The sequence below is a fragment of the Lycorma delicatula genome, chromosome 8 (assembly GCF_047948215.1).
Source record: "Lycorma delicatula isolate Av1 chromosome 8, ASM4794821v1, whole genome shotgun sequence".
In the NCBI taxonomy this organism is placed as follows: Eukaryota; Metazoa; Arthropoda; class Insecta; order Hemiptera; family Fulgoridae; genus Lycorma; species Lycorma delicatula.
This window is the reverse complement of record NC_134462.1, coordinates 45925133-45938097: the sequence shown is the minus strand read 5'-3', so window position 1 is coordinate 45938097 and position 12965 is coordinate 45925133. Positions and strand designations below refer to the sequence as shown.

The 12965-nt window shown below is 30.4% G+C and overlaps 1 protein-coding gene across 2 annotated transcripts in view; it reads right to left on the bottom strand.

Moving 5' to 3' along the window:
• The window catches only part of mbf1 (multiprotein bridging factor 1), a 30668-nt gene extending 17955 nt beyond the window's left edge, over positions 1–12713 (bottom strand). Inside the window, exons 1-2 of one of the 2 annotated variants that reach the window (XM_075372442.1) lie at positions 12428–12713; positions 10750–10801 (exon numbers count right to left, since the gene is read on the bottom strand). In XM_075372442.1, coding sequence (XP_075228557.1) covers positions 10750–10801; positions 12428–12499 — 124 coding nt within the window. In that variant the 5' untranslated portion in view covers positions 12500–12713. The remainder of the gene's footprint in view (positions 1–10749; positions 10802–12427) is intronic. The other variant, XM_075372444.1, reaches the window with a different exon arrangement.
• Positions 12714–12965: the final 252 nt, after the last annotated feature.

Genomic DNA, 12965 nt, shown 5'->3' with positions numbered 1-12965 from the left:
ACAAAAAAGTTGATTTCTGACTACAAATAATTTATTTAAATTTATTTATTTTAAAAAAAAGTAACATTCACAAAAAATATTTTAGTACACACTTTCTAATAAATATAAAAAGTAATAATTACTTTTGCAAATATTTATACTGTATTATTTTAGGATGTGGCTGACTCTGAAACAAGAAGTTTTCTTGTGATATAGCTGGTGTAGAAGAACAAATCTTGTTTTATTGCATATATTTATGACTAAAAAGTCATGTATACTAAAAATTTTTGGATGTGGCTGATTTTGAAACTAGGCTGCTCATTTTAAAAGAAATACACAATAACAATTAAAGGATGTTTGCTAGAACATTTTAATTAAATTACCAGGTATAGGAAATAAAAATTTCTTATACCTAGGAAATCTGCACTTATCTTCCTATAAATGGAAATTAAGTGCAGTGTATGGATAATGAATAGAGAGAATGTCACAAAACGAGTTATGTCACTCAAAAAGCAATAGAAAGTGCAAGTGAATTATCTGAGGAAGAACTCAAAATACTTAAGCTAAGAACTGAAATTTATAATCTAACTACAATTTGCCTTCACCATAGTTTATTTTTAAAAAAACATGATTTCCTACAAAAAAAAAAAAATTGTGATCCTTACAAAAGGCACAAGAACCCTATTAAAATGTTATTTACAATTTCAGCTAATCATGGTTGGGATGAAGAAGACTTACAGCTAAATGATGACAATGATGTTAAAGTTAATGAATTACAAAAAGAAGAGGCTATTGATTCTTTAAATGCTTCTTTAAACAGATGTGGGAAGTTCATTTTTAAAGGTACATGCACTTAATGAGAGATGTAAAATAAGGTATGCTAAACAGAAACTAGAAAAATTACAACAAAATGTGAAAAAGAAAAGTAAAATTACACTTAAAAGGAACCAAATCAGAAAAAAACAATAATAGAAAAAAACAATAATAGCTGCTGATATGGACTTGCTAGTAGAAAACAGAAAAACTACTACCTCAATTGATATCAAAGAAGAAAGTTCAGCTATTATCAATCTCAGCATCTATGAAGTGGTTGAGAAAATAATTATAGATACTTTTCACATTCTGATTACTCTGTTCAGCAAGCCCAAAGTCTATTCAAAGAAAAAGGTTTTCTTGTTGAACCTGAACGAAAAAGGGGGAAGAAAATAAAGAGGCTTTTGAGGTCATAAAAGTTAGTTGTAAATTTTTATCAAAGTGATGAATAGTCAAGGGTTTTACCCAGTATGAAAGATGTTGTAGGCTTAGGGAAAAAACAATATGAGAAGAAATGGTTAATTCTGAGCAATCTAAATGAAATATACTTGAATTTTGAATGGGAGTATCCTGAAATCAAACTAGGTTTTTCATAATTCTGCATGCTTCGCCCCAAATGAAGTGTTTTGGCAGATGCCAGCAGAACCCACTCTGCATCTGCACCATTCACCAGAATGCATACTGCTCATTCATGCAGCACAACATGAAGAGTAATAAAAAGAGCTCAAAAAATCTGCTGCTATGTGAGAACCCTAATTGTGAATGTATGCTCAGACAGTGTGACAACTGCCCCTCTAAAGAAAATTTAACATACTTTCTAAAAGTTTGATGACTGTGATGAAAAGGACACAACTGAATACAAACAATGAATTTCAACAGACAGGACACAAATGATCATATGTACTGCAAAAGTTGATGAATTTATTGATGAAACTCAATACCAAACTAGAAAAACTAATTCCACACTCATAGATTGCAAAGAGCCGATCAAAATCTTTTAAAAGCCTCAATGATTCTTCTGCTTCAAATTTTGCTGTTATTTCAATGGATTTTAGTGAGAATTACTCTTTTACTATCCAGAATGAGGCTCAGGGGTACCAATGAACTTCAGACTCTTCTACAGTACATCCTGTTATTATAAACTTAAGAAGTTGTCTTGGTGAGAAAACATGAGTTTCATCACACTGCATCATCACATCAGATGAATTGATAAATGATGTTTGTATGATGTACAAAATACAAGAAAAGCTATCAGAATTTGTCAAGTAAAGCTTTCCCAACATTACAAAAATTCACTATTATAGTGACAGTTGTGCCGCACAATACAAGAATGAGTTGTACCTTTGTCTGCATAAAAATGATTTCATGTTAAAAGCTCAGTGGTCATCGTTTGCTAGAGCCATGGAAAAACAAAATGTAATAGGATTGGAGGTACTGTACAGCAACTGCATGAAAATCCAACAACTGCAGGTATGCAAAGGCCTCTTCAGAATCAAATATTAACTCCAGATAACTTCTTTCAGTTTTATAAATTAAACATCACAAAAGTTAACTTTTATTTCCAAAGATTCTGTAAATCTGATCTGTTCTAAGATTGAAAAACGCTTTTAAGACCTAAAATCCTTCTGGGAACATGAAGTTTCTTAACTTTAGGCCAAAAGATTGTTCTGGGACTTTGGAAGCAAGAAGTAGCAACAGTGATGAGAAGCCCAGTCTCATTAACAACTTATGAAAATAAGTGACATCAAATGTGAAAGAAGAAGACTTTTATCCCTCTTGTTACATTGTTTGCACGTATGACAATCTCTGGTACTTTGGAGTAATAACTGAAGTGAGTAAAGAAGGTGATGTTACAGTTAAGTTTTTACATCCTGCAGGACCATCATTATTTTAACCCAAGATCATACCTGCCCAGTGCCAATTCCTCACATTCTTGCAGTTGTTGGGTCTCCACAAACCTCAACTGGAAGAACATACCAATTCTCAATGAAATGTATGAATTCTATTCAAAAAGTAATGTCACATATCTTTTAAGTGCTTTAAACTGAAAATGGACCCACATAAAGTGAAATACTAATTGAAATAAATCTGGTAAGTTTTCAAACTTAGGTTCATAACTGCAGGGACTACACATTTTTCTAAATAAATATGTCAATAGGATTTTCAACTTTAAATTTGTCCATGCTATTCAATTCTAATTCCTCTCTGTATGCTATTAATGATGGGTTTTTATTTTATATAATAGTTTCTTTTTTAAATGTAAAAAGTTTTACATCATTATTATAATCAATCAAAACATCAAGAAAGAAGTGTGATGTTTTATTTTTTTTCAAATTTGATGGAAAAATTTTATTCTATTATTAAAATTGTTAAAATAATGTAATAATTGTTTAATAGTTAATTAATATTATAAATTGTGTTTAAATATAATTCCTAGTTGCCAAAAATAAAAAGTTTTTTGCAACAATTATTTCCTGTGGAACACAGATCAACAACTAAGGGGATCAAAGGGAGCCCTACAATGCTTTGCTCAAAGAATAAAAACATTTAGTTTAAAAAAAACTATACAAAGGAATGAAAACCCCAAAATTTTATGTGTTTCAATAGAAACCCCACAATTTAGAGAGCAAAACTTGAAAATTTCATTAACGATTAGATGAAAAATAAACAAATGACAAATTATTTTATATTTACAGATGCTTTTTGTCTTGACATCCAACTAGCAAAATGTGAAAAACCTCAAAATTTTGAATGGTCATAACATGATAACGAAATGAGATAGAGACATGAAATTTGGTGTGGTTATTTATCTCTATAGGTAGAAGAAACAAACTAAGTTTCATCTAAATCTATAATGGTGGATAAGATAGTATGGTTGAATTTGACATGAATGACCTGCTAGTTTAATCTACTGACTTCATTATTAATCAAATAAAAAAAAGTAATATCCTATGTTTCTGTTTATGATAATCAGTAATGAGAATAATTTTAAAATTAGAACTTCTGAAATATAAACTGGACCAATTTATATTTTTAAAAAAACACTCACACACAAAAGTTTTAATAATTTACTTTAAAAATGTTTACAGTCATCCTTCCTTCAGTTTGAGCAATGGCTACCACGCAGGAAAAAGCAACAACATGAGTACTATGGTTTCATGAAAGCAGATCTGATATTACTGTTTGTAGACGTTTTCATTTAGAGTATTGCCATGATCCTCCTAATAAAAACAACATTAAACATTGGTATGAGCAGTTTAAAGATACAGAAAGTGTAGTACACAAAAAAAGATGCTGACTTCTGTCTCCGAGGAAGTTCTGGATGGAGTAAGAGAAACTTTTCAGAGAAGCGTGGCTAAATAAACTTGGCATGTGAGTTTAGAATTGGAAATACAATTGATAGTTGTGAAGGTTACACACAAGTGCATAAAACTTCATGCATACAAAATTCAGTAGGTGCATGCAATTGAAAATGACAATAAACCTCACCATTACAATTTTTCTGTAGATCATTTTGATAAAGTGAACAAAGACAATGCGTTTTTAGAAAAAGTAATCTTCTCTGACGAAGCTACCTTCCATGTTTCTGGTCACATTAACTATTATAATTATCGATTTGGGATAGCGAGAACCCTCATGCCATTTGACAAACACAATCAATAACTTGAAAATTAACATGTAGTGTGCATTGACTGCTTATGAAGTGATCAATCCATTCTTAGCTGAGTCAAAGGTTACTTAAGCTAGTTATCTAAACAAACTACAGGAGTATTAAGTACCACAATTTCCACATCGGCAACCAAATGTTTATGTCCAACAAGATGATACACCACCAATACATGTTACATATTAGTGACTACCTACATGAACAATTTCCTCAACGTTGGATTGGCTGTGATGGACCAATTCTCTAGCCACCTCGATCTGTTAATGTTACACCACTCAATTTCTTTCTGTGGCGGTTTGTCAAAGACAGGGTGTACACAACGAAGGTTGTCAACATCAATGAACTAAAAAGAATTGAAGTGTAATTAATGGAATAATTCCAGATATTCTTCTTTGTAATGTTTGACATGAAACTGAATATTGTCTAGAAATTTTATGTGCTACAAAAGTGCTCATGTGAACTTGTTTGAAGTTAATAAATGTTGCAAACAAAACTTCTTTAAATGCCCTGTTCATCAATATAACATGAATACAAGTACATTGGTTTGTTATTGTATTAATGACATCTAAAATGTGTGCTGAAAAATTTATGATCACCTAAAAATAGTCAAAAAGTTAGGATTTGTATCATACATTTATATTGTTAGTAATTTTTAGCATAATGTTGTATCCTTATACAATTTCAAAATATATGTTAATGACATTTTTTTGTGCATGAATAGAATATCAAGTTTATTATTAATGTTGGTGGATCTGTATCTAAGAAATAGTTGGCAAACACTGACTATGTCACTGTTTGATAGCTTTGAAATGTTGATTGTATCTTTGAAGCTGCATCTTGTTTAACTAATGTAGAACATTGTGCAGTTAGCTAATAAATATATTTCAGACACATTGTGTTTATTAATTGTAAAATGATTTGTACTAAACTACTTGGAGTTGTGAAGTCACATTTTATACAGATTTTTTTTTTCAATTTATGTGCTATTTTTTCACAGTCTTTGTTTTTATTTATTTTTTACAGGTTAGAGTTTGTAATGAGTGTATTGATATTTCTGTTTCAATGTATTAAATATTACAATATAGTTGTTCTCTGTGGTCATCAGCCGACATGGATGTACTGAACAGCATGCTAGTCTTAAAAGCCAAATTATTTAAATTTATGAGCTATTTTCTCTGGTTCTTTGATTACACATTATTGATACACATTTTGTTTTGCTTAAATTTATTTTTTGTTGAGTGGCAATGAGTGTCCTGTTCTATCGACTACATTAGCAAGTTATTTCATGTTGTCAAGTTCTTCAACGTAATGTTCACATGGCATGGTATATAGAATGGCCTGCTATCAGCCATACTCCTAAAGAAAATAGTTTACATGAGGCTGGGTGACTAGAGATATTGTAAATTAGTATTTGTTATTGTTGATTTTCTTATTATTTGAAAGTATTTTAAAAATATATTTAAAAAGATGTTTAAAATTTAAAAATTTATACAGAAACAAAAAATAAAAACCACTCTCATTCACAGCACCTCACATCAGCCAATTTCATATAAATTATTGCTTTTAGACGTATGACTGGCACACCATTCAATACACCCAAGTGCCCTAACAACTACAGAGAACAACTGAATACTTTTGCATATCTTACACACCGAAATGAAAATATCATCATGCTCAATACAAACTCTCGTCTATACAAAATAAATAAAAAAAAGATACATCTTATAAACATATATAAACAAAAGTTGAAAAAATATCTCAAAAAAGCAAAGGAGAAAAAGGAATTCTGCTTAACTAAAACAAAAAACTTCCAGGAATAAAATCAGCTAACTTCAGGGTGAGAACAGCAAGACTATTCACTGTAAATGTCACATGCATGACTAAAAACATCTTTAAATAGTTATTATGCACGTTATATTTATAAATTTGGTTAAGATTTATCATTACAAAAATTATGATGTGTTTCACAGTATCTAAGCTTTTAAAATTTATCAGAAAGTTAATTGATGACCTACTTGCCCTTAAAAATAGGAAGTTTATCATTTTTAACTGTGTAAACTTATCATCTTGAAACTTTATAACTGCATAAAAATAATAATAACAACCTGATAATACATTATCAGAGTGGACAAATTTTTCAATCTTTTTATAAAGGAAAAGAGTAAATTTTTATTTTTTCAATTTATTTTACAATACTTTAAGGCAAATTACACTGGGGAACAAAAGAGAATTCTTTTTTTTTTCAGGAAGAAAAATATGTAATTCTGATAGTATTTTTTCTCCTGAATTCAAATACGATACCAGTTTGTTTTCACAAGGTTTCCAAGAGACAGGCATTTATAATTTCAAACATTTTAATACTTTCTGAATTCTTAACTACACAATATTCAAACATTTGATTCGCCTAGAAAGTAAGAAATGACAATTTTCTGCTATATTTCGCCTGTGGACCATCCCTTTTGATGGTCCAACAATAATCGGCCAGCATATTAGGATTCCATTTGCCTTGATACCTCTTTTCCATTGCTGAAATCTCTTGATGAAAGTGTTCCCTGTGCTCATCGCTCATTGTGCCAAGGTTTTCCAGGAAGAAATCTAGGTGCGAGTGCAGAAAGTGTACTTTTAAGGACATATTACAACCCATATTTTTATAAGATGTAGTAAGATCATTGACAATTTGATTTCTTTTGATTTCCCAAAAACTCTGAGTAACATTTTTGAATGCTTGCCAAGCTGCTTTCTTCAGTGGATTCAATAGTTCCTCAAACTTTTCATCATGCATTAGTGACCATATTTGTAGATCCACAAATATTCCTTCTTTAATTTTGCATCACTAATTTTTGGAAATTTCTGTTTTAAGTACATTAAACCAGGAGTACTGTCCATGGCCTTGATGAAATTCTCATTAATCCTAGTTTGATACGTAATGAAGGTAGATACATATTTTTAGGATTACACAATGGGTCATGTTTCAAATTTTTCTGTTCAGAAATGAGTGATTTGCAATTAGCCAATTTGTTCTAATGAAATGGTTTTTTGTGTCCCTACTATCCCATTCACACAAAAAACAGTACTTGTGTAACGAAGCTGCAGATCAAGAATAAGTGCAATTACCTTCAAATCACCACAAACATGCCATTCATACACTGCATATTGAAGCTTTTCCATTATAAAGTTTTCATATGTTTCTTTCATACTAGCAGTGAGCCACAGGTACTAATGGGAATTTATTGCCATTATGCAGGACAGCTTTAACTAACTTTAGAAGAATCAATGACAAGCGCCATTCTGTTGGGTTATGTTCATTACATTATTTCTCCATAAAAGAAGAAATGTTATTACAACACACTAAGCCATTTTCTTTAAAATTTAAATTGTCTTTAAATTCAGAATGATGATTCCGATAAATACATATCTTTGTATTTTTTTTTTTGAAGAAGATTCCATCCTTTTAGTCGAAAAGCAAGCATTTCAGACTGTTTTTTGGATAACTTTAAATCTTGTATGAGATCATTAAGATTTTCCTGAGTCAATTAAGTGAGGCTCAGATGAACTGCTTTGTTCTAAAGTTGTATCACCAGAATCTGTTTCTTTTTCTTCCTTACTTCTCAGAATCTGAGCTCTGTTCATCTAATGTCACATGTTCTGGAGGCTTTGGCATGAGCAATTCTTCGCAGTGTGGAACTGATCTTATTGCAGATTTTGATTTTGATGTAATCCCTTTAATGTTTGTTAAGCAAAAATAACAGTCAGAAGAGTGATCTTTGGGTTCCCTCCAAATCATAGGGATAGCAAATGGCATGTTCCATTTTTCAATGCAGTGAGGAAGCCTAGAACATGATAAACAACAGATATGTGGAGCCCAGGCCCTTGGTTGGTCCCTGACTTTACACCCAAAATAAAGTTCATAACACTTTTTTTACTAATGGAGTAAAGATCCCCTTTGTGACTTGAGCATCACTTCACCATATACATAACAAAAATTGTTAGGATGATTTAAACAAACCCACCGGGTTGGTCTAGTGGTGAACGCGTCTTCCCAAATCAGCTGATTTGGAAGTCGAGAGTTCCAGCGTTCAAGTCCTAGTAAAGCCAGCTATTTTTACACGGACTTGAATACTAGATCGTGGATACCGGTGTTCTTTGGTGGTTGGGTTTCAATTAACCACACATCTCAGGTATGGTCGAACTGAGAATGTTACAAGACTGCACTTCATTCACACTCATACATATCATCCTCATTCATCCTCTGAAGTATTATCTAAACGGTAGTTACCGGAGGCTAAACAGAAAAAAGAAAAGGATGATTTAAACAAATTCTAGGCATTTTGTAACTAATGACTAATTATAAGAAATAAAGTTGTAAATATGTAATGCATAATAATTCAGACACACAAAGCACTTACAATGATGTGTTTACTGGTTCACTACTATCTCACAACTGGCATTGTTCTGATGAATGTATGCTACACTAGATCAAGTTTGTACATGTCTTTACACATCTGGACCTGCACAACAATAGTAACACTACCCATTGAGTTAGCTCATTTGGTTCCATTATATTTACAATGCTCTAAGAGCATTTAGTTGACAATGGACAGAAAAAATGTTTTAAAATATTAAAATAATGAAAAAACTGTGGGTGATGGAGAAATTCTAAATACATATTTGAAAAAGGCCAAAAACCGCATTGGTACTAGTGAGACATATTGACCATATACTTATCTTAACATTCTTGATCATATTGACCAGTGTAATCTTAGAGTAGGTTTGGATTTTTGTTAATGTTTATAATTTATTACTAATTAAACAAATTTTTTTTATTTATTAAAATAAAATATAGTTAAGGTCATAAATAAGTTTTATAATAATTTTCAACTGTCACAACTATGCACATGCTGTCCAACCTCCTGTACAATTCTACTTTAGACAATCAAAATGAAATAAAATTATTTATTTATATGATCTTTTACTTTACCTTCAAGAAAGAGGTATTGATGATTTAAACCAATTTTACAGGAATATCGGAACATTCTTACAAATTTAAATTATCAGGATTTACAATAAATAAAATGTATTGATTATTATTACAACTTAATTTTAAAACCACTGGATTATAAGTTATAGACTGTCTAGTATGAATGTGATACAACAGTATATAGTTCAACTGGATACTTCCCCAAGAAACCAAATTTCACAATTGTGGTGTTGAGTATGGGTATACTGTACATAAAAAACTGATGTGTGGACACAGGTTAAGTCAGGGAAGTTATTCTCTGTTGGTCCTCTCATATCTTAAGAAAAAACAATCTGTTGCAGAAAATAATTTGACTAGATCAAAGCAACAAAAATCGGTACTTACGTATTAATGCCACCGCAGCTACAGCTTTATTTAAAAACAAAGTAGTCAATCGGATTTCGGTGGAAAATGAACAGTCTCTTTGTTAATTTTAATAAATGGTTATTTATATTTATTTATTTTATAAATATAATTTAACCTACGCTCGCTAACCTTGACTAATTAACACCATAATTTTTTGAGTATTTATTTAGTAAATAATTTATTATTTAAATAATCAAAACACTCCTGTTAAATCAGTCAAGGTTAGCGAGCGAAGCGAGTGTAGGTTAAGTTTGGTTATATATTTATAAAATAAATAAATATAAATAACTATTTATTAAAATTAATAAAGAGACTGTTTGAATATATGTTAAACTCTATATCGGCCCATTTTCCACCGAAATCCGATTGACTACTTTGTTTTTAAATAAAGCTGTAGCTGCGGTGGCGTTAATATGTAAGTACCCAAAAATCATTAGGAGAATGAGCTGCTCCCAACCTAAATAAACAAATCTTTCTATGTCATTAAAATTATCTCTGGATGAATTTTCTCATCTCATTTAACATTCCCCTTTTTCATTCTCTTCTAATAACATTGGGAAACTTCAATGATATTGTATTCCTAATATTGATGGCAGTTCTCCCTTTGGACATATAAGGCAAAATGTTTTCTGCCAGGGGGGTTGAAAATATTTGAGGTTGTTCATAAGCTCACTAAGACTATGTATTACGTAAATTCATATTTCCTAATAAATAAAATGTTAAGTTATTATTTATAATATGCTGATAACTTTTAATTTAAAAATAATTTTTGTGGGCTATCTGTATGATTAATTTTCAACTAACTTTAAAATGTTATAGTATTTTTTCTAAATACTGAGACTTAGAAATTATAATTTGCCTAAAACCAACTTAACTAAAAACCTTTAACAAAATTTAATTGTCTTACATTTCTGTTGGGTGTCAACAGGTTGTCCTTCTCTTCTTGCTTTGTTGACAGCCTGCAAAACAGAAATGTAATCACTTCATAATAAACAAATAAAAAATATACATATTCACAATTTTAAACAACCAAAGAAGTATTACCTAAAAGTGTTTATTATTAATTTAAGGATCATCATCAATTAAGTAAAACTTTAAGAGCATAAAACCAACATTTCAAATTTGCAAACCATAGCCTAAATCAAAACAGTTGAATAAAGAAGTTATTCAAATGTTATCCCAATCAAACCCTATTTTCTGATTAATTACATTTAATCAGAAAATTACCAATTCGAACAGACCTACAGTTCAGTTTGTTTGTATTTCTATATAAACTTGCACTTTTACACATTTTCCCCACAATAAGTTCAGTTTTAAGAGCAAGAAAAACTCTAGATGTACAGGACCACTTTACAATTTGTAACTGTAAAAGTTTTAACTAAATTCTACCCTTGTTGAATTACCATGTCAACATGAAGGCAAACAATCAAAGAAAACTGAAAAAAGATCACTACTGATTGCTTGACTGACTTTATGTTAAGCTCCATACCCTAATGATTTGTATTCATCTTTTAAACTCAACAAATTTATGCATCCTACACCTTCAGCTATCATTTTCTTCAAATAATTAATTTTATTTTATAAATCCAATAGTTGTTTTGAATGTCAACCTCCATAGCAGAGTAGAGGCATCTCTGTCTATAATCTGGAAGGTTCTGGGTTTAAATACTTGCTACTTTTGGTATTTTCATATGTTACAAATTTCATCTATCATTAAGAAATTATGACTGGGCAATCAGTAGACAATTGTTTCTGGCAAAATATTTAAATAAATGCTACTTTGTTATATGTTCTCTTGTAACTTACTCTAACATATTCTATATAAACTGAAAACCTTACTCAGTAATCACAAAAGAAAAATGTAAACATTAATGAGGCCATGAAATATGGTAAGCTATCAGGCAGACTACAAAAGAAAATAATGAACTATAAAGTCTATCATGCCAAAACAGATTAATGGTGACAAAAATTTCATTGTGATGAAATGTAGGCTCCAAAACCATATATAAAATGTAAAAAATTCATATTGTGCAGAACATAAATGAATTAATACTGTAACTATATAATTACACAAAATATTATATCTAATTATAATCACATTTTCAATAAAATTCAAACATGTACAGAAGTAAAATGGAAACACAGATAAAAACAAATAGTTAGGCATAACCACATCAAAATATACTTAATAAACACATGATGTATTAGACAATTTACTTTATTCTTGAACATAAAATCTCATTTACGCCAAAATCGTGTGCAGTTAAAACACTGTACACATTCCAATTGTACACTGTACAGTTAAAACATTAAGGGGTGACGAAATAATAAACAGTTTCGACCACTCACTTACAAACAAAACCGGCAAATGACCAAATCTATATTTCAAACAATTTACTGGTCAAATCTAAAAGTTAAAAAATAATAAAGCCCACAACACTGTATAGCATTCAAACCTTAAGTGATGAATTCGAAAAACTAGTACAAGATCAATAGCATATAAAATGTAATTGATATTATAATGACTTTTTATTGTATGCTCTTTAACAACAATAAATTAATATCAGAACGTCACGCTAATTTACCTGTTCCGTCTTAAGTGCAGATGCTTTTTGAGGTTTTTTCCGGATAATCGTTTGTTCCCAGTCCTGAGACATCTTGGATAAATGACGGTAATTTCTTAATTAACTGGATGGAATTAAAACAATTATTTGCTTTAAAATTTGTTAGGGTTCAGTCTATATACAATTACTGTTTTCGTCAAAACGTGTTATGTCCAAAATATGATACGGTCTTTCTCGTTATTTGCAAGTAGTACTATAAGAACACACGCTGTCCAACGAAATTAGCTAGTAATACGATTTATCAGCTGATCTAGAAACATGAAAACAAATATTTTTTATACAGCTTTTGAGCAAGAATTTACTCCTCACTTTAAACACTCAAACATTTATAATGCCTTTACTAATATATGTAAACAATACTTGGAAATAAATTAAAAATAATGAAAACCCTTTAATTCAGTTTACTCAAGAAAAGAAAGAATGAAACGAAGGCAACGCATCGTTGGACTACTTCACATCATTATTTTGTAATTAATATGATGTAGTAGGAAAATTTTCC